Raw genomic sequence first — 26,203 nt, forward strand, 5'->3', positions numbered from 1 at the left:
TTTTCAGTGCCTATTGATCGTATTGTTCAGTCAAACGAAATCATAAAAGTTTTAAACTATTATGATTTCGTTTTAATGTATATATTTTTAACCCTTTCTAAGGCCATGGGATATATGCTTACCACCATATTTATCAATCTTTGTATGAAATTATGTAGGTTGGCATCAGTTCTGACACATTTTTTTAGAAAGACAGAAACTTAGATGCTTCAGTTCTTTATCTCACACAAAATGACGTGTCTTGATTTGTTATTTAATTATTAATTAACTAAATTAATTAATCAAATTAAATTTATCTAATAAGCTAAATGAATCCCGTTTCTTATTTTAATTTCAAGCCTAAAAATATTTTAACATAATATGACTGGAAAAAAATGGCCCTTTAAAGGGATAATCAAGAAATTACTTTCCGTATTTTAATTTACTTATAAAAGCTTGGATTTTTAAAAAAAATTATCTTTATTTTAATTATCTTCTACTTCAATAAATTTTTAATTCATTAATATAATTATAACTGAATATTCTAAGTAAGCAATGAATTTTTCTCAAATTCATTGCTAAATGGTGAATCTCATAAAAGATTAAATTAAGATTATGATTAGATGATTAATTAACAATTAAGCTTCGAAAGTATTATAATTATTGCATTATCATCGAAAACCGAAAACTGTGAAAAAATATCAGAAAACTAATGCAATAGGAAGTAAATAGAAAATTGATTACAACGTTCAATCTTTAATTTTAGAAAAAAAAGACACTTTATATAATTTGCATTCTTGGAATCCTAAAAAAGTATTTATACTTAGAATAATAAACAGGTAATCAAATGTCTTGTATATAACTCAGTACATCAGCGTCTTATGCAAACCATACTCGTATTTACATACAGCATCAATAATCATACATATATAGCTCAATATATCAGCATTTCATAACAAAAATTCGCTAATGTATAATTATCAACGGAATTAATGTATTAATTCATTTGAAGTACGAATTCATTAATAGTTAATCTTAATGGAATTCTGGTGAATATGGTTTGGGTAAAAAGGAAACAAAGGACCGTCCCGCCTTCCTCAACTTATCGGATATCACTTCCGATACATTTGTACTTTCTCATATACATAGCATATACAAAGTATAATAATCGCCAAAAAATTCGAACTAGATATTTTGCCAAATCTCCACGTTTTAAACCACCGTGAATTCGAAAAACATATTTTTGGAAAATGTTCATCTCTCTGTCCGTCTGAGTTCAGCTATATTAACGTCCCGTTTTTAAAGCAACACTAGGGCTATTTAGATACGGATCTCGTAATTTTAACTCGCGCTCGGATGACGAGGATGATACCTGAGCTGGCACATCCTTTCCACACTTGTACACCACACCAGTGGAAAGACGTTTGTAAACGACGGATTTAACATGCCCCAGATTCTCTTACAAGACGGTTCTTCAGTGGAATCAGGTCTCGAGCCAGAAACCCTCCGGTTCTGAAACCGAAACCTTACCAACAGACCACGGCGGTCCTCAAATTTTAAGCAAAATCCGGTCAGAAGTCTGTCTGTCCAGTTATTTAAATATAATTCAACACGATAACTACAAAAGGGGGATAACTAGATAAATATAAACTGGCACATAAAATTACCACCTGTAGTCTAACACCTATCAAATTTTGAGCCCAAATCCAACATGGGATTGACCGTCTGCTGGTCTGTACTTTTAGAAACATGATAACTGAAAGATGCAATGACTTAAATATATCAAATTTGCAATATTATTTTAGGACTACAAGTGTAATTTTGTGTCAAATTTTTGTTTCAATCGGTTGCGAAAAAGGCATATAAAAAACAAATTCGATTTTCGGTTACTATTAACCTCATGCTAAAAATCAATCGCCAAATAACTCGCCAAAGATGACACGATAGATTCAATAAAAATGCTAAATTCACGTTAAAGGTTAATATTTCGAAACTATTGTACACCAATACTGTGCAATGCGTTCTCTAGTATAGCATCTTTATTAGAGTATATCCGAGAAAGATTTGGAGAGATTACTCCCGCTAATTGTTTTTATGGTCACGACAAAAATTCACTTTTTGACCCGGAGATACTCGTTGATTCCATTTTGAAATTTTGACTGGACAAACTTAGAAAAAAACATTCCCAAATATTAACTGATATTCTTTGTAAGTTTGTTTGTAAATCGGTCAGTTTTATTAATAATATCCGGACAAATTTACCTAATATTAACTGTGGATAATTGATTTAATTTTATCCAAATATTTATTAATTTTAATCACGAAATTTTGATTATTTCATGAGTTCCATGTATCCATTATTCAAAATGTTAATACTTTTGTAACATCCTGTATTTGCATTTTTTAAGCTGTGTCATAATTGTTCCAGTTATTGATGTGAGAGTGAATCATAATCTTATTCAATAACTTCTTATTCCAATTTCAGGCATATCCACCCCGATCGGACCCTATCCGACCACCTTTCATTCCCCAGCAAAGCTTCTCAAATAGTCTGAAATCAGTGGAAATACAGGGGGTTCCTTCACACGCCGTACCCGCCATACCTCCCCCACCTGCTAATGAGCATCACTCCCGAAGATTCTCTCTGGACGTTGCCCGGAGGGCCAGCCTGGACACGGATCTGCCGGATATTTTGTGTGAGTTCGATCATCTCATTTCTTACAATAGATGGCGCTACGAGGCAGTTGATGGAGTACCATCATTGGCGATTTTTCTCGTTGAACTAAAATGTTTACTTTATTAAACTGTTTGTGAAACTTTTGGAGAATAAGAAAATATTTTCGAAAATTTTGAAATAATTATAAATGCAGAAAAAAAACTTATGTGATTAAAAAATTAAGAAAAAAAAATAAATTGGGATTTGTTTTATTTTTTTTCTTCTTCTCCTTTATTGATTTTGATTGTTTGTTCATGTTTTGGCAAGGAGTATCTTGGATGCTTTAAATAAAAAAATAAAGGGTTTTTAATATATGATATTTTAATATGATTAATATTGCAAATTGTATCAAGTGATGTAAATGCTGCAAAAATTATTCAAAATACTCATCAGAGGAGACCACTGGATTTGACATGAATTTACTTTATGAGTCGTAAACGTTCACTAAGAAAGATGTTTACAACAAAATTCCAACTAGATATTTATTTAAACGTTACTGGAAATAAAAAGCTTCCTATTTTCTATAACTTTAAAACTTATTATCACAAAAAAAAAACAAAAAAAAACCAATTGTTCTCCACGTTAAAAATTAATAATTCGATAGTGCTATTTCGATAATAATTTTAAGAATTTAAATAAATTTTGAGTTAATTTTACAATATTTTTATTAATGTAGCTAATAGGATTATAAATATTTGTAAAGGTCGATTATCTTTGCAATAATTGAGTATAAAATTTTAAAATTAATATAAAAACAAATAAGCCTAATGTATTATCATGCTTTGATGCCCCAAATTTGACTTTTGAATCTCCTTTCAATTATGTTCATGAATTCATATAATAAATTGCAAATGCTTTCCATAAAATTGCACTGTTTGCGAACTAACTTCTAATTTGAAATGCGTTTTCTAGATGAGTGTTTAAATACAATCTTGCAGAGCAGTGGTTCCAATTGCACGTCGTGATATGCAGACCATGAATGTGTATGCATCTTTCCAAAATTTTTAATAATGTGGTGTATGTTCTCATCGCGCCACTTAGTAGCAATAAGATGAAAAAACAGCGCAATCTACAAACAAGCGACTCTTGTCGTTTGATAAGGAACTAAAAATAGGCAAGAGTCTTTTCAATGAGTAGATGAATTATACAAAGAATCGGTTTTCTTGTGCAAGACACATTTGTCTCTATGGCGCTCAAGATTGTGACTTCCCTAAAGGTTTCTTTCCATGTATTGCCTCAATCTCCACCTACATGGTCAAAAACTACTTTTTATTATGAATGTAAAATTCATCTTGAGGACGCTTTAATTAGAAATGGTTTGTTATGATTTGTCTAAACATTTATTACATTTAATAAAAAAAATCTTCATCTCAAAACCTTTTTTTTTTTTTTACTTATAAAATATCTTTTGGAAAAAACCTATCCTTTTTGTGTCTGAAAAACAAAATGCTCCAAGAATAAAACGATTGACTATAGATTCAGTTTCTCAAAAAAAAACAGTTGAAATATTCTAAAACTTGGGAACCCTTGCTTCAAAGTAAGAATTGCGACTTAAAAAATTTTAAATCCTGTATTTACTTCACTAAGTAAACAAAACACTCAAAATCTGGTGTTTATTTTAATGTTTTTTTTTTCTCCTTCCCCACTTTAAAGCAGTCGAAGGGGGCTCCAACGCAAAGCTCCAGAGAGCTATGTCTTGCGACAGCGTCTGCTCCGACACTTCGGTAGTCCTTGACACGTTAGAATCGCCGCAAAACAATGGGGAATTGCAAGTGACTTTAGAATATTCCAGGTAAGTTGTCTTCTGAATCTTTCCGTGCATAAATTTGAACATCATTATTTGTAATAAATAAAATAAAATGCATAGTTCTAAACTTGACGTTCTACTACTACAACCCGACATTCTGAAACTTGATAAAACAGTAGAATTTTTAGTAGACATAATAAATGCATTACATTAGATTTTTTTTAAATCCTAAAAGCAGCTATTAGATTTGAAAGGTGAAGGTGATTTTTAATCAAGAAAGAAAAAAATAATCAAAGCAAAGGACAAAAAATTCAAAATATTAATACAAAACATATATAAATAAATAATTGACACAGAAAGGAAAAAAAATTTAAAACCATTTGAAAGGGAAGATAGATAATAAATATATTGAAAGACATTTGCTTTTCTATATTTGGAATTCAGTTCAGAAAGATTCATATTCAAGGATTCCCTCTACAAGAATGTACATTACACACGAAGAGCATTAAAAATGAAAATTTTATTCTTGATGAAATATTTGTGAAGATGTTCTTTATCTAAATAAAACAATTTCCAATTATATATTACTTTTGTACGGTTAATATAATGAGTGCAACATCATCCATACAAGTTTAATGTGCAATTAATCATAATTGTTTTCTCTGACCTCAAATGAGCATGCTCGAAAAATTCGTAGACTGATCTAATGTGTGGGAGAAGAAAAAGTACTGAGTACGAATTCAAAAGAAATAATACCAAGGTGGCAAGATATAACTTGTTTTTACAACGCACACACGATCAAGTAGAAAACTCACAACATTGAAGGGAAAGGAAATCGAATATGAAATCTGTTTTGTCTCAGTGCTTCGATTTTAACTTCTGCCTTCCTATTTGTACAATAAGATGAAGGAGACGGGTCGTCTGTAGACACAAAGAAAATGAAATCATGTTTCATCTGAAAGTTTAGGGCAAAAATCTATAATACACAATTAACTTGTATCTAAGAAAATAGAAGTATTGCTACAAGTAATATAATAAATATTTAATTGTACTTTGATGCGGAAAAATAGCTTAACACTAACTATATTGGTTTATCAGGCTTTTCAAAATAATCAATTCAAGAAATTTTGGAAAATAAAATTGCTGTTCTATGTTTCCACATTTTGATTTTTTCAAAACAATTTGACTGGACTACAATATGTGCAACTGCTAATTATGAAGAAAGAGAGTACTGTAGATGGAATTTATTAATGCACATAAAAGATGTTATGTAGATTGTATAATCTAATTCATACATAATACATCTTCCTAAAGCTTGCTCAACATTTTCAGATAAAAATATTTACTGAAATATTATCAGTTAAAAATATTCCAGTAAATGAATGTTTAGTATTGTATTGGAAAATAGGTAAAAATGAATAGATAAACTAATATTAATAATTGCTTATTTCTCAAATAAGTTTAAACATTTCTTTACAAAATAAAGTAATTTCTTCTTTTCCTTTAGATAATTTAGCACAAAATATTAAAAAGTAATGACTGCAGAAGTTCGATGGAACATTTTGCTACCTTTGAATTATTTCTTTGTATGATACTATGTTTTTTTTAATTTAAGTCTTAAAAAAACTACAAATGAGCAAACTTCAGCAATAACTATAAAAAATGCAAAAACATTTCTAAAATATTCATATAAAACCGAATTCAAACAAAAAGAATAAATTTTATTTTCATAATTGATATCACTTTGTAATGCAGAAGTATTGGCTACTTCAGAAGCTTTGGTTAATGGTCCCCTGCCAATTGGCATGGTTTCAAAAAATTCTATGCCAACAGCATGAAAATTGTAATCATAAACGTTGAATGAATATCTATTATGAAGGAAGATCTTTATTCATACAAGAGTTTTTTTTTCTTGAGTTTTTCTATGACTTTTTCAATCTGTAGTAATATTATTCTAGCTATTAAATGATGCTTCATAATACAATATTACAATTATGATGTATATATGCTATAATTATCATGGATATATTTTATAAGCTACGACCATGATTTTCTCATATATTTACACTATAAGGCGTATTTTATGTTTAGTTTCATATCAATATATTCATATTCATTTAAATTATTCATTTTTGTAAGACAAAATGTCTTACACGATTTGATATAAAATTTGATGTATATTAATAATTCAATTGATAAAGCTGTTCTAATTTCCGTATGTCTAACGCGCTGCCTTTTTTTTTGGGGGGGGGGGTTAAGGGACAGACAGGCATATTTTTTTTAATTCGGGGGAGAGGGAGGAGCATCGTCAAATACTTTTAAAATTACAAAATTTTCTTTATATGCTTCTGAAGCAAGAAAGAAAAAAAAATCCTAGCATTTTTTTAAGGAATAACTGTGTCGCGCAATATGTGAAACATAATTTTTTAATAATAAATATATTTAAATAAAACAAATTGCAAACTCGAATCAAATTAAATCAGAGCAGCTTTATTATGAGAACTGAAAATGACAAAGCTTTGAACATTGCTACAATACACATATATTACCCTTTAATTCATCTATAAGTATGAATGAAATTTTCCAAATTTGAAGCTACTTTTCACAATGATTGACGTATATATTGTGTGTCACCTTTTCAATATTTGCTAACCATTAAACTATATCCGATTAAGAGGAACGGCTCGTTATCTGAATTTGATTAAAATATTATAAAGCTTGTCCTAAAATAGCCTTCACATTGCTGTTATTATTGAATTAACATCCAAATGGAATGTTAATCCGTTTGAACAAATCCTGCTAGTGGAATGAAACTGGCTAATGGAACGCTTAATACTTTATCCATTACACATGGATGAATACATTTTGATATATATTTTAACACATTTTAATTATATTGTATTATTGCTTTATTGTGTATCTGTGTGTTTTGTCTATTCGGTACAAATTTTGTAATTGATTTTAACCTAATTTTACAAAGAGTTAGAGATTTGAAACTTTAAATATGGCTCAGAACTAGATAGTGAAATATTAACACGTTTCCTTGTTTTTCTATTTGGTAGAAATTCAGAAATTGATATTAAACTTGTATAATAAAATGCAATCTTAAAAAGAATTAGAGATTTGTGACTTTAAACATAGCTTATAACTAAATAATAATACAGTACTAACTCCCTTTCTTATGTGTCTACTTGTTTGTTTGTATAAATTTTGCAATCAATTTTAGCCCTTTCACTACTAAACCTGCCGAATCCGACCCTTGCAAATTCTGTACTAATGAGCCGTTTTGAAGCCAGTTTCTTTTTCAAACGAGAAATTTTAGATTTAAAGCGAGGTCATCTTTAGTGATAATTTGCTTTACATCCTACACCTCCCCTTTGAAACAGAAACAAACTCTAAAAACGGCCCATTTGTTTGAAACTTTGGTTGGGTTAATTGTGAAAGATTTAAAACTCATCTAATATGATGAGCTAGAAACGCTCATTTAAATATTACGGCATGGTAGATTATATTCATCGCTAATTCTTACTTATCATACCATAAGTAAAATAATAGACCTTATTTTTTATTCGGACACTTGCAATTTAGTGTTTGACGTTTTAGAACTTATACTCTAAGAAAGATGAGGCTGCAAGTCGCAAAAATAGACTTCATCATAGAGAACCTGTATGGAATAAAAAAAAACAATGCGTGCTTCTTGTTTTAGGGAATCACATTATCAGTAATACATGACATAGAAAACAAAATTTCATTCTCAGTAAAAAGTCATAATTTTCACTGATATTTTAAATGCAATGATATTTTAACACTTTTGTCGAAAATTAATATTGAAATATCAGTATTATTAAAATATTTATATAATTATATTTTAATAATTATTTATACATTAAAATATATTAATTGTATCATAAAACATTTATTTAAAACAATATATGACATAAGTAAGGAATATAAAAAAAAACAAATAATTATAAAAATACCTTCAAAACGACTTTTTTTTTCTTTGTATTTTTTCATACGTATATGCCTTATACTTATTGACTTCAATAGTTAATTCAGTAAATAATTTATAAAATTCAATAGTAAAGAGTAAATCTCATTGAGCTGGATTTTCAGAACCTCAAACAACAAAAAAGGTATCATTTGGTATGTGACTTGAGTTCTGACAAACCCTATTTTTATTAAGTTGACGGCCTATTTTTCGAAAAGACACCAACACTCTTGTCACGATTCCCAACGTGTGAAGAATTTAAGTATATGATGACTTATTATTATTGGGTTAATTCATGGGAGAATAATGTAACTTATCTCACAGAAGTTTATCAGTTTTATGAATCTAACTTATCTCATTATCTTCTTTATAAACAGAATTCGATGTTAACCATCGATCATTTAATACAAAGAATTATATCTGCAATATCATAAAGCCATACAAAATTTCTGAAAGTTCCTTTTAAGAACACTTATTATTATTAAATCCTTTTCAAACAGAAAATGAAACATATTTCTGGATATGAAGACATTTCGTCCAAAGATTATTCATTATTGAATTAGAATGAATTAAACAGGCTTTATTATTTGTGACTTGACTCGACGAGATGAATGTTTTGAAATTTTAATTAAAAATGGCGTTTTTATACTATAACTTCAGAAAATATTATTTCATAAAAAAAAATTTTGAATCCTTTAAAATTAAGAATATTACCATTTTTTTATTCATGGACATTAAATAAACATGCTAATCTTTCTTTGCAATTTGATAATTTTTTTCAAAAATAGTCTTTATTCTTGTGAGAAATTTAAACCATTTTTATTATTTCTTCGAGAATCTGATTGCCTGATTTCTTCCATTGTTGAAACCTAAGAAAAGAGATTCTGTTCATTATCTGAGTGCACAGTTTGAATAAAGAATAAGAAAATGAAGTTAAGGTTCTAAGAACATTAAAAATAGATTACAAACATATTATGCTTTTAATACCACTATGATGCCATGGGATTTGACTCCATAAGCATAATAAAAAGAACAACGCTATTAAAAAAATAAGGCTTAATGTATGTTTATCATAATTTGATACTTGTGAATACTTTGTTTAGAGAAAATGTAAATATTATGCATAAGAAATTTACTCAAAGCTGTAATATGAAATAGACAAAATTAACAACTGCCTATTATCATTTATTATGATCATGTACTTGAATATATTCAATTTAAAATCAATTTTTGATTTACTTAGGTGTAATATTGTTAACAATGATTTAATTACAATTAATTCAATAATTAAATTAATTGTAATTTTAGAGCATTATTCCTAAATTTTTCCATATTTTCTAAATCGATGGTAGGGAAGGTTTTTTTCTTTTGTGCATTTCACAAATCAGCGATCCTGACTGGTGATTATTCAATCAACTCATCAGTTCTGATAGATCAGAAGTGAAAAGGGTCATTGACTTGTGACTGACTTGCAAGTCACCAAGCCTAGAAAACTCTGTACTTAAGTATTTATTTCATTAAAAAAAAGCTGTATATGTTTCTAAAATTTGTTTCATTTTTTTAAATTTAACTAAGCAATTTTTAATTATTTTATATGCGAGATACTGAAGCGAACTAAATGGGAGGTTTATTAAATTAAATGCTCTGTTATTTCAATTTGTCTTGATATGTTCTTCTTAAAATAAACTTACATAGATGTCATATTAACCTCTTTACGAATAATATCATATCGGACAAATGCATCGAAATACTATATTTTTAGATTTAAATCTGCTATTAAGTGAACGTATTAAGTGATTTAAGATACAAAAATCAATTTGAAACCCTTCAATATTTCAATAACCCTTCATATTATCATAAGAATTAAAATAACAATAAATATCACAATAGGATGTTAATCAGCTGGTGGCCAATGTTAGCTGGCTTGAAATGTGCTATTTATAACATTGAGCCAATATTATGAAACAGCCAAAAACATTATGAACAAAGAATACTAATTTTTTTCCGAAATTAGTAATAAGACACCATTAAAAAAGTAAGAAATTTGGCCTGTACATAATAATTCTTTTCAACATTTTAGGTGTACAAATCATTTTTGGCGTTATGTTCCCTAGTCTCTCTGTCCATCCATGTTAATGTCCATTTTGGACATGTTTTTTCAAACCAATGAACCCTTAACTGACTACTCCGAACCGCACGTAGGCACACAGAAAAAACTTAATGACCGGACCACCGCGACAGAAACACTGGCAGGAACTGTGACTGAGTCTTAAAGGCCATCACCGGTCAAGGCACAATCATTCCCTAAGGAGTTACGTTCTTTTATTGATGGGCGGTAGCCAACCCCCATTTTTTTTGTACCCACCAGGGCGGTGAGACTCAACCACTATACCGGAAGCTTCTCATTTTTGTGGTACCCCCCCCCCAGTGGGATAAAATTATTTGTATTGGAACTCTCAACGATTTCAGTCCCTAATCTGGCATCTTAACTATTAGACAATATGGGATTTTTTCAAACCAATGGAAATTACAATTTGAATAGCATGATCACATAACACATTATTTAAGTCGTTGTGTTTTGTGAGTCATTGCTTACACTTGCTTGCAAAAGTACACCCCATTAGACAGTTATTCCTTCACATATTTTATCCAAAACTTGATAAACATATATACTTTAATGGTAAAACTGTGTATTAAATTCCATGCATCCAACTCACCGCAGTGTTGAATTACAGCGTTTATATGAATGCGGAAGTACAGACGAACAGATGATTAATGCCTTGACGAATTTAATTAAAAATCTTATACGAATCATTTTCAATCATAAGTCTTTATGCTATATTTTATCCATATAACTTCTTATATTGTATAGTTATTCTTGTCATTAGACAATCAAACGGTCAACCTTTGAAGGAATTTCATTCAAAATCTAATGGAAAAATGCAAATATAGAGAAAAAAAAACCGTATGCCAAATTTTATCTGTCTTTCAAAGTTCATTTATAGAAAGATTTCTGAGTGCCTTCTAAGTAGAAGTGAATACGATTACTAACCATCATTATCTAATTTCTAATAAAGATGTTACACAGTTACCCCTATTATAAAAATTGCAGGTTTTGCGCAAGACCATATGCACAATGAAGGCTTACATTTTTATTTTCTGACTCTTGCACATGTGTGTTTTATGCTCCTAAATATAGTAGAGAACACACTTATGCATTTTCGATAACCTTCTTCAATCAATTGAAATCAAAATTTCATACAAAATTATACTATAGCAGCAAGATCACATGCCAGATTTTATTTATTTCTGTTGTAGCGTTATTGAATCATCTCATGTACATACATGCGAATATTCAGACTGTTTAAGGCATTTGGTTCAAAATTTTTACGGATCTGCACTTTGATTGCCTAAACTGTGCACCAAATATTATCAAGCTTTTTTTTTTTTTTACAGATTTTTTTGTATTAATACAGAGTCATTTAAATTTAGAAAGAGGGGCAGGCAAATTTCCTGGGAATGGATTTTGATCACCATTTGATGTAAATCTATAAATTTGGTGCAAAAACCACATAGTGAATTTCATCTTTCTAGTTCAAAGCGTTTCAGAAGTAGTGAGTTCACAGACAAAAACAATAACAAAAAAAAACCACATAAGACCAAAAATTGTTTTTTTCGGATTCAGGAAAATTTAAAATGTAAAGAATTATCAAAATATCAAATTCTAATTCTTCGATGATTGCAACATATTTTGTATATTTCGTATACAAGAACAGAATTATAAATTATATTTCGTATACAAGAACAGAATTATAAATTATATTTCGTATACAAGAACAGAATTATAAATTAAATACAAGAACAGAATTATAAATTATATTTCGTATACAAGAACAGAATTATAAATTAAATACAAGAACAGAATTATAAATTATATTTCGTATACAAGAACAGAATTATAAATTAAATACAAGAACAGAATTATAAATTATATTTCGTATACAAGAACAGAATTATAAATTAAGTGAGAGGGGGAGTTTTTTTAAGTTCCCGAAGTTTGCTTAACGATTTTCGGATTACATCAAGAACGCCAATGCTGAATTCTCAATCGCCAAATTGGCTACGGTTTACATTTTTCTTTTCTGACGATTTATTGTGGGATCTTAAAAAATCAACAAAAAATATCAAGGGGTTGGGGTGAAGAGGGCAGCAACAAACCGTCCAAGCTCCCTGCAAAATTAATCAATTCGAATCAATTTATTAACGTTCGCCGAGTGTTGGAAATCAATATATTAACGTTTTTTTAAATATATTAAAGAGAAAAAGTATTTAAACTTTTCCATTTCACGCATTTGAGTTCAAAGTGTAATACAAGTGTGAGATTTTGTTTACGAAACTGGGTATTATATTTAATTCATTTAAACCGTTGCGTTTTTAAATCACTGCGTTACCACATATCGAATAAACAGATTATCACCTTTTGAAGGATGTGGGCCAAATTTTAATACACATTTACATTTCTGATGAAAAATTATATTCCAAATTCCATTAACCAGCTCGTTACATTTTAAAATTATCTTATTCTCATGTACATAGTCAGAAAGAGAGAGAGAGAAAGACTGCTCATTAAAGATTTCTTCTAAAATTTGATTGATAAAAATCTATGACCACAAACTAAATTTCAGTTCTTGTGCACAATGCGCTTCTGAGTTATTATGTCCACAGCTATGCGACATAATTCCAAAAATGCTTTTCACATACTGGAATTTCTAAGACATTCGACAAGATTCCAAGGCCAAATTTTTTGACAGTTACGTACTTCACATATTTCATGTGCAAGATATTAAAAAGCAGAAAATAATAAAAACAAAAATTAATCTACCTTTTCATAAACTATTAAAAATGTGTTTTTTTAAATGTCATTTTTATTCATTTCATTAAACAAATGTATTGCGACTAATTTTGTGGCAAATATTCTTTTACATAAAAGGTTATTAGGTTTTCTAAAAAAAGAAAGAAAGGAAAAGAAAAGAACAACAACATTTAAAGTTTCTTTCTTACTAAGCATATTCTGTTTGTCTTATAAATAAAAAAAAATTGTGCTAAAGAAATTTAAAAATATTTATTCAAAGCTTTTCTTTCTAAGAATTTAATTAAAAAGAAATTATTATTCCTTCATTAATTTACCAACTCATTTGATTCAGCAAATTAAGTAGATACTTTAATTAATTGGTAGAAGAGAATTAAAATTTCATATGCATGAACTAAATTAAAAAAAAAAAAAACTTTATTTTCTTAAAGTAGAGCACTTTTTGTTTCCGAAACGGACTCTAGGAAAATATAAATAATTTAAAATTACATCGGCAACATAATAAAAAAAATCTCCTCATATCTACTAATAAACATTTTATTTCTGAAATATTTTAATTAAAAAACTAAATTTAGATTTTACGTAATTAATAAAACAATAAGAATGTCGGGGAAAAAACTAGTTGCCATTTTTTTTTTCATCGTGCTGAAAGTGTTAAAACTGGTCAAATTGTGTTTTACGGTTAGCTGAATTCGCTACACATCATAAAAAAAGATTAAAGAAAAACAAAAGAATAGAAAAGAAAAAAAATAGAAATAAAAGATTCGAGAGATTTTTTTCCCCGCATTTTTACTAAAAACCTTTCATTGCTGTTAAAAGAGGGAATATGTTTTTCCCCCTTTTTTTCCATATTCCTAAACCTCCTCAAAAAAAAAAAAAAAAAAAAAAAAAAGACGACACATTAAATGCATAGAGCAAAGCAGAAAAAATTATTCGAGGAACCGCGCTTTTTCGTTGCTATGACAACTGAATATTTTTTGGTGGAGCTCAAAGAAATAGAAATGAAGTGTCTAACGGAAAAAGAAGGTAAATAGAAAATTTCATCTATGCCAATAGGAAAAGCTTTTATACTTTGGACAACCTAATCTTCTAAGAATAAGTCCTCTGTAGCAGAAAATTTCAATTCCAGGAGGGAAATTGAATTCCTTTTACATTTGTAATGGTTAGATAATTTAATTTTGCTCGGAAGATATGCCAGATATGTGGTAAATGTGCTGCCTGAAAGCAGAATTAGAGATAAGACAAGATTGCAAAAAAGAAACATATTTTCCTCCACAAGAACCGTAACTAGATTTCAAAGCAATATTCTACCAATAAATGATAAAATTTAAGGACCCAAATTAAACTTACGGAAGAAATATTTTCAATTAAAATTTCTTGTAAATGGAGAAAAAGTCTTAAATAATTCACTTTAAATGTTTAAGTCTAGCTCTGCAAAATGAAACAGAAGTATTACACTTGTTACAGTACTTATAATAAGTATGTATACTTGTTTCAGTTTCTTATTCAAAATGAGCCCCTCAGGCAACAGCATACAGTATTTACTTACAGCCCCCGGCTTTTATCGCCAAGTAAAAGATATATCATTAAGATGGCTGCATTACATTTTAGTATGCATAACAGAAATTGGCGATCCTGGTGTTGTCAGAAATATTCCAAGTTGGGGACCATAAAAATAAAAATAAAAATATTAATTTCATAAAAAATTGAAATTTGCTATTTCAAATTTTAAGTTATCGTGCGAGAACATTATTTTTTTAAGTCAGTTGATATCAATCCGAGAGAAAAAACATCATGTTTTCACACGACTCATATTTCGTAATCACCAACATTTAAAGAAACGATGGTTTTTGACCATCTCAAAATCAATGGAGTTCTAAAATTCTTTTCTCGAGGCCAGAATAATTTTTTTTCGTGGAAAAGTTTTAACCAATTCTAAAAAAATCACATGACTATCAGATTACACATGCGTCGATATTTAGAAATCGACACTTTTATTTTTTCATCCCCAAATCATTCAAACTCCAAAACTTTTTCTCAAAGACATTTTTTTTTTTCGAAACTATGGTTCTAAATTGATTTGGAATAATCACATGACTTTTCAAAAAGCTATAGGTTTTTTTTCTTTTATATATATATATATATATATATATATATATATATATATATATATATATATATATATATATATATATATATATATATATATATATATATATATATATATATATATATATTAAACTTTCGATACCTACCCTAGCTGTTTCACGTTCATTCCCATTTCTTCTCTGTGCTTCTTCGGACGTTAACTTCTTACGACCCTGACTTGTATTGGCCGGACAGGACAATCGGGTACTTAGCGGACATTCGCACCAAGTTGTAACTTTTTGTTGGCAATAAGTCGTAGCAAACTTCTTTATCACATTCAAATAACCCTAAAAGCGAAAAATTGATGATGCCACAAAAACGATAAATCGCCAATTTTCAGTCCACGCATTTTGTGGCTTCAAAAACTTCAAACCGAAACAACATCATGTTCTCGCATGATAATACGTACCCAATATACTTATTACCGTGGTTTAATAACAATTGAAACTTCGCTTACAGTTCACTTTACTAATTGCCTTATATACACGTGTCAATGCTATGTGTGAAGTAGCATCAAAATAGCTCTTTTATTTTCATTTTAAAAAGAAGTTAGAAGATGCAAAATTAGAAACATCAGATGAGTAATTCAACACATTAACGCTTTTAATTATTTGTTTTGCCGGGCATTTGATAAATGAATTATGATTGGTTGCATTATTATGCAACAAATATCAATCCGAATATTAGATGAATATTTTTCCAGCCATATATAAAGTTCGACACATTCTACTCTCCATGCACTTTAAATCATTTAAATTTTTCTCGACAATAACTGATTGTTCAGTTGCTATATATTCTTCAAGACTAATGCTCTTATTGGAAGAAATATTAATATTCTTCCATAATAAGTGAGGCAATGTCCTGATGAGCATTGTTTTGACTTTGGATCGACTTTTTTTTTTTTTTTTCGTATTGTAATGAGGATTTTTTTTTTTTTTTTTTTTTCAATTTCCATTCCGAATTTTGTCATTTTATTTTAGGATGATGAAAAGATCATATTTCATCATCAATACCAATTCATTTCAAAAAGTTTGAACCGTTTTCAGTTGTTGAAAGAACATCTTTTCTTAATTTCTCATCAATTTTTGTCGTTAAAATGAGAGGAGGAAATTTAGTATAGGTCTTTGTTTCGATCAAATCTTCAATCTTCAATCAATCAAATCTTCAAGCAATATAATTAGATTTTTTCGGGACGAAATCATCTATTTTTTCAGTAATATTAGATGAATCTAGTTTTTCGATATGCTTATCATCTAGCGTATCTTTTCCGCCCAAAAAACCATTTATACACTGGAAAACGTTTGGTCTACTGAAGGAAATCTCACCTTAACGTGTTTCATCAATTGGTAAATTTCTAAGGCATTTTTTCCAAATTTTATGTTAAATCTAATTATAATTCTTTGGTCCATCTTAATGATAAAACAAAGAATAAATTTTATTTCTCTAATAAATAGTTTGTAGCGTGAATTAATTTAACAATTGAACAGAATTCTTCGAGGAACATCAGTAGACAGTTGTTATTTATTATGCATACATGGTTTCATTGATACCATCTCTGCAGACTGAAAGCTAGGTACAGATTTAAAACTTTTTTTGACATTATGTGTATTTACATACCGGGTGAGCAAAAAGTTCCAAAAACTTTAAAAATTCATAAAACAATAAAGCCTGTAAATGTAAGCATAATAAAAAAACGGTTTGCAGGTTTAGCATCATTAAGTCATGAGATTTTTTTAGATAAGAAAAAAAAATTAATTCAAAAACAACCGATAGGTAACCTTGGTATGAAGACTTAGTTGTAAATATGCAAATGAGACAGGTGATTATAAATACTTACGCTTTTGATCCAGAATGAGTTCTCCGTTGCATACTATGTAAGTAAACAAGGATGCTATGTGGAAAAAATAGAACTTTGTTGGTGAAGCTATTTTACCTGAACCAGGAATCAGCGACTGTTGCACTTCAAATATATATAAATATATAAAAATATATAAATTCCAACTTCAGAAAAATGTGAAGAATGGGAAAGGACTTTTAACGGTGGCAGGCCTCATAAAGCTTGTTCAGCTATTTGAGTAAACTGGATCGCTGTGATATCGTGTAAGGTCCAGTCTAAGAAGTCTAAGGCAGACATGTTCGGCACGTGTTGCAGCCGAAATGGAAACATCAGGTCAGAATTGGCTGCAGGGACTAGCAGTACACGGGAACCTGGCAGAAGCCTAGTTTCCATTGCCTCCTAGGACTCCAAATCTGACACCAACAGACTTTTGGCTATGGGAAAATTTAAAATTCCGGGTGTATCGATCCCGTCCATCCAATCTGTTGCAATTAAAAAATGTAATGCGCCGAGAGCTGTCTTGTATACAGCCGGCCACTCTGCACTCTGCCGTTGCTGCATTTGTGACACGTCTGCAATGTGTTATCACCTGTGGCAGTGGACATATGGAACACATATTGCTATAATAAATGGTTTGGTAAATTTTTTTGTTTGTTTTTTGCGTGTCTTTTCTTTCACTTATGTGCTAAACGCCACCTATCGGCTGTTTTTTTAATTATTTTTTTCTTAAATAAAAAAAAAATCCCGTGACTTATCGATGCTAAATCTGCAAACCGTTTTTTATTTTGCTTAATTTTACGGGGTTTTATGAATTTCTAAAGTTTTTACGGACTTTTTGCCCACCCGGTATACAGTTTATACAAATATGTGCGGAGGATTATAAACATTGACTATTCGAAAACTTGAATGATGGTGTTTGGCAACATGCCCTGTTTTTACCCCTAGGTGCGTCTTTCAGAAGTATGGGGGCCACGGTGGCCTGGTGGTAAGATCTTGGCTTTGGAACCGGAGGGTTTTAAGCTCTAGACCCGCTTTTACCGATGAATTGTCGTGTACGAGAGTCTGGTGCACGCTAAATCCGTCGGGTCAAATGTCTTCCAGCTAGTGTGGGGTGGAGTTTTGGAGAGAGAGGGAATACCAACTCAGGTATCGTCCTCGTCATCGGATTACGCTTCAAAATTACGAGGTCCGTTCCAAAATAGCCCTATTGATGCTTTAAAACGGGACGTTAATATAACTGCACTAAGCTAAATTCAGAAGCGTTGTGAAATGGTAACAAAGTTTGGATAGAAATTTGGATGGAATAAATTCCTGGTTTTTATGCCGTCATAGCAATATCAAAAAAAAAAAAAAAAATCATATATCGAATTTGCCAAAACATTTTACTCGTGTAGAATATTTGAAACAGTCATTTGTCCCATATTGTTATGTGTGACTATTGTAAATAATCATAAAATAACATATATTGCCAAAGGTAATATCAAACTTTCCTATGGGTTTAGTGGATTCATAATTTTGGCACGAAATGGATATTACCATATTTTACTGGTCCATTTGAAAAACAAATTTAGAATTATAATTACGTCAAAGGAATAAAATCATTTCTGGGATTTTTTGAATTTTAGAACAGTGTAAAAGTAGTTGTGTTCATATGATTCGTTTTCTCAAATTATACCCGAAAAATATCAACACTATAGTCTAGTTGAATATAAAATTGTCATGAAGAATTTAAAATGTGGAAAAAAATCTTAACAGCCATTTTATTGGCATGTGTTGTCGATTTGGCTATGTAAACAGGACTACAATTTTACACTTAAATATGTTATCGAATAATAGGGAAGAGGGAGATGGAAATTGATACACCGATTTTTTTTTCTTTTTAAGTAAAAGAATTATTAATCTGAAAGAATAAATTTAATTAAAAAATTATAGGCATTAAACAGATCTATAAAATGAACAATAAAGTGTTTTACTAGCCAAATTAAATCAGCAATAAAGTTTTATAGTGCAAATTTGGGAATTAGTTTTTATTTTCTTTTTAATTTGAGTAACACATTTTTTTTAATTCCACACAGAAAAGTTCCTCTCATATTTTTTCCCATGTGTACAATTTGACTGAGCTGCTATGAAATCAAAAACGAAAATGAGGAAAACTAACGCTGAATATTTTCAGAGAGTTTTATTGTTACCGGAATTACATGAAACCTAGGCAAGATATTTTGCACAATAAGATTACCATACCTGCTTGTGATGTTTAATAAAAAGTCGAGAAACAACATTTTCAGTTTTTAATTTTGACATCTTATAAAAATAAAGGAATGATTTCATTTGTTTTTTTATTTTTATGGCATATTAAGTGATGTATTAGTACGGTCGATAGATAAAAAAAATCTAATTTCCTATATAATCAATATACTGAGTTCGTCCATTTCATCCCATCAGATGCCATATATCATCATTTATCATGTTTGTTTATCAGACATTATAGATCAGCTCATCATTCCTATTTTATTTAATTATATCATATTTCTTCAGATAGACTGATTTTCCAAAGATATTCCTTTTCAATAAGCAAGATACTAGACTGTTATAAAAAAAAATAATATTGAACTGAAAATTCAAATTTGCAATATTACGAAACGTAATTATCGTGGAAAAAATTATATGAATATTCTGTCATTTTTCGTTCTAATTTTATTATTATTATAATACTGTGCAATAAAATTATAACATAAAAACACAAAAAAAATTATTCTGCAATTTCTCATATTTAATCTGAATACTCCTCTATAGCAACCTTTAATTGTTTTTTCACCCAAAAGCTGTACTTGTTTTATATTAACTCTTCAAAACAAATCAACTTTACACAAAAGAAATTCAAAAGAAAAAGAAGAAAAGAAAGAAAGAAAGAAAAAATAAAAAGGAACTTTGAAATCTGCTGTCGTAAATTTCAAGTTATCATGTGGGAACATTATTTTTTTAAGTCATTTGGTATCAATCCAGGAGAAAAACATCATGTTCTCACATGACTCAAATTTCGCAATAACCAACATTTAGAAAAGAAATGGTCCAAATCAATCCAAAATCAATCCAGTTCTAAAAATTTTTTCTCTAAGCCAGAATTTTTTTTTTTTTTTTTATGGAAAACCATTTTAAACGGTTTTAAACAATCATGTGACTATCAGATTACGTATGTGCTGATATTTGTAAAACGATGGATTCTTTTCATCTCAAAATCATTTAAGATCCAAAACTTTATCCCGAAGGCAGAATTTTTTTCCAGCAAAATTCCGGTTTAAACTGGTTTGGTGTGATCACGTGACTATTGTATGGCGCAATCGTCGTCTTTTAAAAAAGTGATGGATTTTTTTTTTTTTTTATATCTCAAAATCGTTCGAGCTCCAAACCTTTTTTTTACCAGCAAGAAAAATTGTAAATTAAAGAAAAATTTTTATATACATATATATATACGGGGTGTTGAATTCAACCTACAAATTCAGAGAGGTGATAGTAAGTAGGCATCAAGAGGATAAAGAATCACCATATAACATGGGATCCCAAACGACGTTTAGGGGGTGAAAATCGCAAAAATATAAGGAGTCGGCAAACTTTTGAAAACTGTAAAAAAATTTATAAAAAAATAATAAAAGGTGTTTCAACTATGAATTTTTTTGTGAAAGCACATTCTTAAAGGCAATTTTTCATGTGAGCAACATGGAGATTTGATGAAACAGGGGGTCGTAAATTATTGAAAACGAAAAAGTAGTTTAAAACTCTTATCTGCAAAAATATTAAAACTTTAAGAAAAATAAAGGCTTGAAAATTTAAGGAATTTTATACTCTTAAATTTCATATAAGCCTGTAGTGTGAAAACTGAGGAGGTTTTAGGATATTCAAGAAAAACTAAAATGTTTGCCAGGAAGCATCGCTGCAACATCGGCACCAATGTTTAAAGAGAGTGTTGCAAAATTCTATTGAAAAATTCTGAGAAGTAATAGGAGGCATCAAGGCGATAAGAATTTTCAAAAAAATATAAACTCGCAAACGACGGTGAAAATTTATTTGCTGGAATACAGACACAGCATACATTTGCAGCACAGACATTTTAACATAAGAAAGGAGACGATGAGAAACTTTTATAAAAATTGCTCAATGTTGAGGCCGCGAAGGTCTTTACACAATCGACACCGACATTTAAAGGACCACCGGACGTGCTCAAACATACCAGGTGTGCTTGCGATTTCTTCAGCAGCAACGACGATCCGTGCAACGAGATCTTTCAATATATCCAAAGGTGTCTGATAAACAAGATATTTTATATGGCCCCAGAAGAAGAAATCCAAGGGATTAAGGTCCGGGGAACTTGGAGGCCAATCAACAGGTCCGCCACATCTAATCCACGTCCCAGGATATGTATTTTCTAGTTAGTTACGCACACAATTCAAAAAATGCGCTGGTGCAAAACCATGTATTACCCACATGTTCTGGTGTGCAATGGCTGGTATTTCCTGCAGTAAATCCAGAAGGACGTGCTGCAAGAAAACAAGGTATTTTGAGCCACTGAGGCGTTCGAGCGCCGCATTTGGCCTCGTTATTTTGAAGGAATCTGTCTCCCGCAACCGTCTATTAATATTTGTAAAGGTGCTGTGGTGTGGACAACGCCTACTTGGATATTGCTATTGGTATATACTTTGTGCTAGCCGTCCATTACCATTCGCTCGGTTGTAAATTAAATGCATATCCGCATATTCGTCATTCGTGAAATCTAACATGTTATTTGCGAATGAAACTTATCGACTATTAATTCTGCACTGCTCTTTAATGAATATAAGCTGCTTTTATATTCCTCGAACCATCAATTCTGCAATGATCGCAGCTTTTATATTCCTCGAACGCATGGAAAATTTAGATACGAGAAAACTTCTTCTTCTCGACTAATTTGTTCCAAATCCTCGCATTCTTAGGGCCATTCTCTTCGCCAGGCTAATTGTCTCTTCGATGTCCGTTTTTGCGATTTTCACAAAAAAAACGTCTCCTGCGACCCTATGTTTTTATGATAGTTTTTAATCTCCTTAATGCCTACTATCAGTTCTCTAAATTTATCATTCGAATTTGGCAACACCTTTCGTAAAAATTGGTACAGATGTAGCAGCGATGTTTCCTGGCAAACATTTTATTTTTTCTGGAATATCTTAAAACCTCCTCAGTTTTCACACTACAGACTTATATGAAATTTTAGAGTATAAAATTCCTTATATTTTCAAGCCTTTATTTTTCTTAAAGTTTTAATATTTTTGCAGATAAGTGTTCTAAACTACTTTTTCGTTTTCAATAATTTATGACCCCCTGGTTCAGCAAATCGGCATGTTACTTACATGAAAAATTGCCTTCAAGAATGTGCTTTCACTTAAAAAAAATTCATAGTTGAAACACCTTTTGGTATTTTTTTTTATTAATTTTTTACAGTTTCCAAAAGTTTGCCGACTCCTTATATTTTTGCGATTTTCACCCCCTAAACGTAGTTTGGGACCCCATATTGTATGGTGATTCTTTATCCTCTTGATGCCTCCTATCTCCCTTCTGAATTTGTCGGTCGAATTCGGCAACACCCTATATATATATATATATATATATATATAAACTTTTGATACCTTCCCAGCTGCTTTGCTTTCATTTCCATTTTTTCCCTATGCTTCTTAGGGCGAACGATAACTTATTACGACCCTGCCCCTTTTATTGGCCAGACAGGAGAATCGGGTACACTGAAGACATTCGCTTCAAGTTGTAACTTTCAATATTTTTTGTTAATGAAAATTCTCAAATGTGGCAACCTTCTTTAGAATATTTTAATAAACCTAAAAGCAAAAAATTGATGCATCAAAAGCGATAAATTGCCAATTTTCTGCCCGTGCATTTTGAGGCTTCAAAAACTATAAGCCAAAACAACATAATATTCTCATATGATAAAAAATAAATAAATGTGCATATTCTACTTTCAAATCAAAATATATACATATTTCTCACAGAAATCTTTATACAATTCTGTTTCACTTTCATGTTTAGAATAACAAATTCTGTGCACGTCATCTTCCAGCAGAGAATTCCGTAAGAAATAAATTCAAAAGTGCAGCTTACAAATAAGAAAGGCTTCTCCGGAATTTCAATATCACCTCAACAAATATGCCTCTCAAAATACAGCTCCGTATATTACTTCGATAGGAGTGGAAACATTTTTGATACCCATTCTGCAGAGGAATGTCACGTTTCTCTGTGTACCCATCTATCCATGCTTCTCTCTGGATAAGAAAGATACGGCAGTTTTACTTCGGAACTCAAATACTCCAGGCTATGTTGTTGTCATCAATCTCCAGCCGCCGTAGAACTTAACATCAGAAATCGATAATAAAGTGCAGATTTTTTTTTTTTTTTCTGAATGTGTTTAAAAAGTTGACTTTCAATTTATTATTTTTGGAGCACAGTGAAAATTCTTTGCCAAATACTTATGTTTTTTTTTAAAACTTTTTTTTTGTATTTTTTACGGAAGTGTGAAGTGAAAGGGCAATTTTGAAAGTAGCGTAAAGATAGTTTTTGCCTATTTTTTTTCTAATGCCAAACATATCATTTTAAGCTGCAAATATATTTGGTTTTAGAAAGATATTAAAAGTTTTCTTGAAGTCTTTTTTAAACATTTAAGTTTTTACTTAAGAGAAATTTCCACTTCTTGCGGAAAATTTTTACTTTTAATACTCCTACAAAAAGCTCCTATTTAGTGCAGGATATTCAAATATACATATCGTGGTCTGTATGGTATATTTTTAAAAGTTTTGCGATAAGTTTGAAAGTTGTCTTCCGATTTATCATTATCCAAGCGCAGTGAAAATTATTTTCCTAATATTTGCGAGTTTCTAACGTTTTTGGGATTTTTACGTGAGAGGAATAAAAACATAAGCGTAAGTAAAATAGTTGTTTTGACAGAATATTAAAATAATTTCCACATATTTTTTGACTAATACCATATTTACCATTTTAAGCTTCAAATATTTTTTTTTTATTTTGGTACGATATTAAAAAATTTCTTCATTTTTTTCCGCCAGAAAACACTGAACACAGATACAAAAGCACATCCAAATCATACACAAATGACAAGATCTGTAGAAACTCATAACATAATCAGACAGCAAATTGGAAATTCTAAATGGCTAAGATTTCCCAACTAGAATTCGTTCGGAAGACATAATTCCAAAGATATGTCCTCGTGTGAAATCTTAGCCTTTTATAGTCTCTTATCAGAATATGGAATTTTCCAGAAGAATCTCCGGTTCTTGGTTCCTAATAGAGATATCGCTATAAATCTTGCATTTTCGGAATCTTCATTTTTTGTCGTCAAATGGTCGACATTCTCAGAAATCATTGATCTGGCATTAATTTAACATCCATTAAGAATAACTATAATTCCTTCTTCTTATATATAAGATTTTTACATCGTTTCAAAATTTCAAAATTGTCTTTTTAATTATAGTAATTTAAAATTGTTTAAAAGAAAAGATTTTGTCTAAATTTCTAAAGCAATTATATTGATGCCTTGAAATTCAAACCATTTTTCTTTTATCAAATATTTAATCGCGTGATTTTCTTACATTGTTGAAACCTGTATATATATAATACAAATAAATAATTAATAAGACAAGTATAAAAGTAAAATTACAGTACTGCGAAAATTCCATGATAGATAAACTGAGACATTTAAGTTTCTAATAAAGTTATGATGTCAAGAAACTAATCTCCATTAAAAAGGTTGATGTGCACTACGAACAGGACATGTGCAAGACAATTGAAATAATACAAACATTAATGTCTGAGGGTATTATTGGCATGAAATTATATTTAAATCATTTAATTAAAATTAAATCGTTTAAATATAAAATGTATCATCAAATGCAACTAGTAATTCATAATTCCAAAAAAAGTTAATTCATCTGATTAACTCAAAAGTATTGAGAAAAAATTCAGTTTTGATTTGCCTTTGTCTCTCATATTAGTGAAGGAAATATCGTGAAAACATATTATATGAAGAAGTTTACTCTCCTATTTTAATATTTTCATAAAAACTGCTTACATGGTGGAAAGTATTTTATAATATATAATATTAAAATAAAATATAAATTTCCTCCTATATATTTCTAAATAGGCCATTCTCCTAGATAGCGCTCAAGTAAATTGTAAGTAAATGCGCTCAATTTCCCCTTGCTTATATTAAATTGATTTTTATGGGTGCCTTTTTGACCACGAGCCAAACGCGATATCATGTGTTTTGATAGGAAACATGGTTGATGCAATCTCTTCTAGTCGGAAGAGTAATATCAATTCCTGGTATTATTTTTTATTCCAATTTTTTTATAGGATTTTGACATAAATATAAAAATACTTTTGTGAGATAAGAATCGTGATTTTTTTCCTTTATGTTTTGTGCATAAAACTTCATGCATAGAAAGCAAATACGAAAAAATGAATTATATTTAGAAACAAGTAAGTCAATCTAATTTCATATTTAAAAAAAGCATTTTGATAATTGATTTAAGAAGTTTTTTGGATTTTGGAATTAGCAATAAGAAACAAGAAAAAGGAGAAGTTTCCATTTATATTTTTTATCTGCAAAATGTATGCTTATACAAAAGAATTAATTCGAAACTGATGAGAACTACAATGAAATTCACTTTTAAAAAAATAGGCTCTAAAAAAGGAGTATAACAATAAAAAAAAAGAAAGAAAGAAGTACAGATTTTTTTTAAATAAAAAATATTAAAAAGGATTTATTATAATATTTAACACTTTTAATAAATAATACATGATTAAATTAAAAATTAAATAATAAAAACAATTTAACATATTGATATTTATCATTTCAATAAATAAGT

The 26,203-nt window shown here is 29.7% G+C and overlaps 1 protein-coding gene across 1 annotated transcript in view; it reads left to right on the plus strand.

Moving 5' to 3' along the window:
- The window catches only part of LOC129963842 (synaptotagmin-12-like), a 131,669-nt gene that overhangs the window by 70,521 nt on the left and 34,945 nt on the right, over positions 1-26,203 (plus strand). Inside the window, exons 3-4 of the mRNA XM_056078417.1 lie at positions 2,465-2,675; positions 4,349-4,487. Coding sequence (XP_055934392.1) covers positions 2,465-2,675; positions 4,349-4,487 — 350 coding nt within the window. The remainder of the gene's footprint in view (positions 1-2,464; positions 2,676-4,348; positions 4,488-26,203) is intronic.

The sequence above is a fragment of the Argiope bruennichi genome, chromosome 3 (genome assembly GCF_947563725.1).
Source record: "Argiope bruennichi chromosome 3, qqArgBrue1.1, whole genome shotgun sequence".
Taxonomy (NCBI): Eukaryota; Metazoa; Arthropoda; class Arachnida; order Araneae; family Araneidae; genus Argiope; species Argiope bruennichi.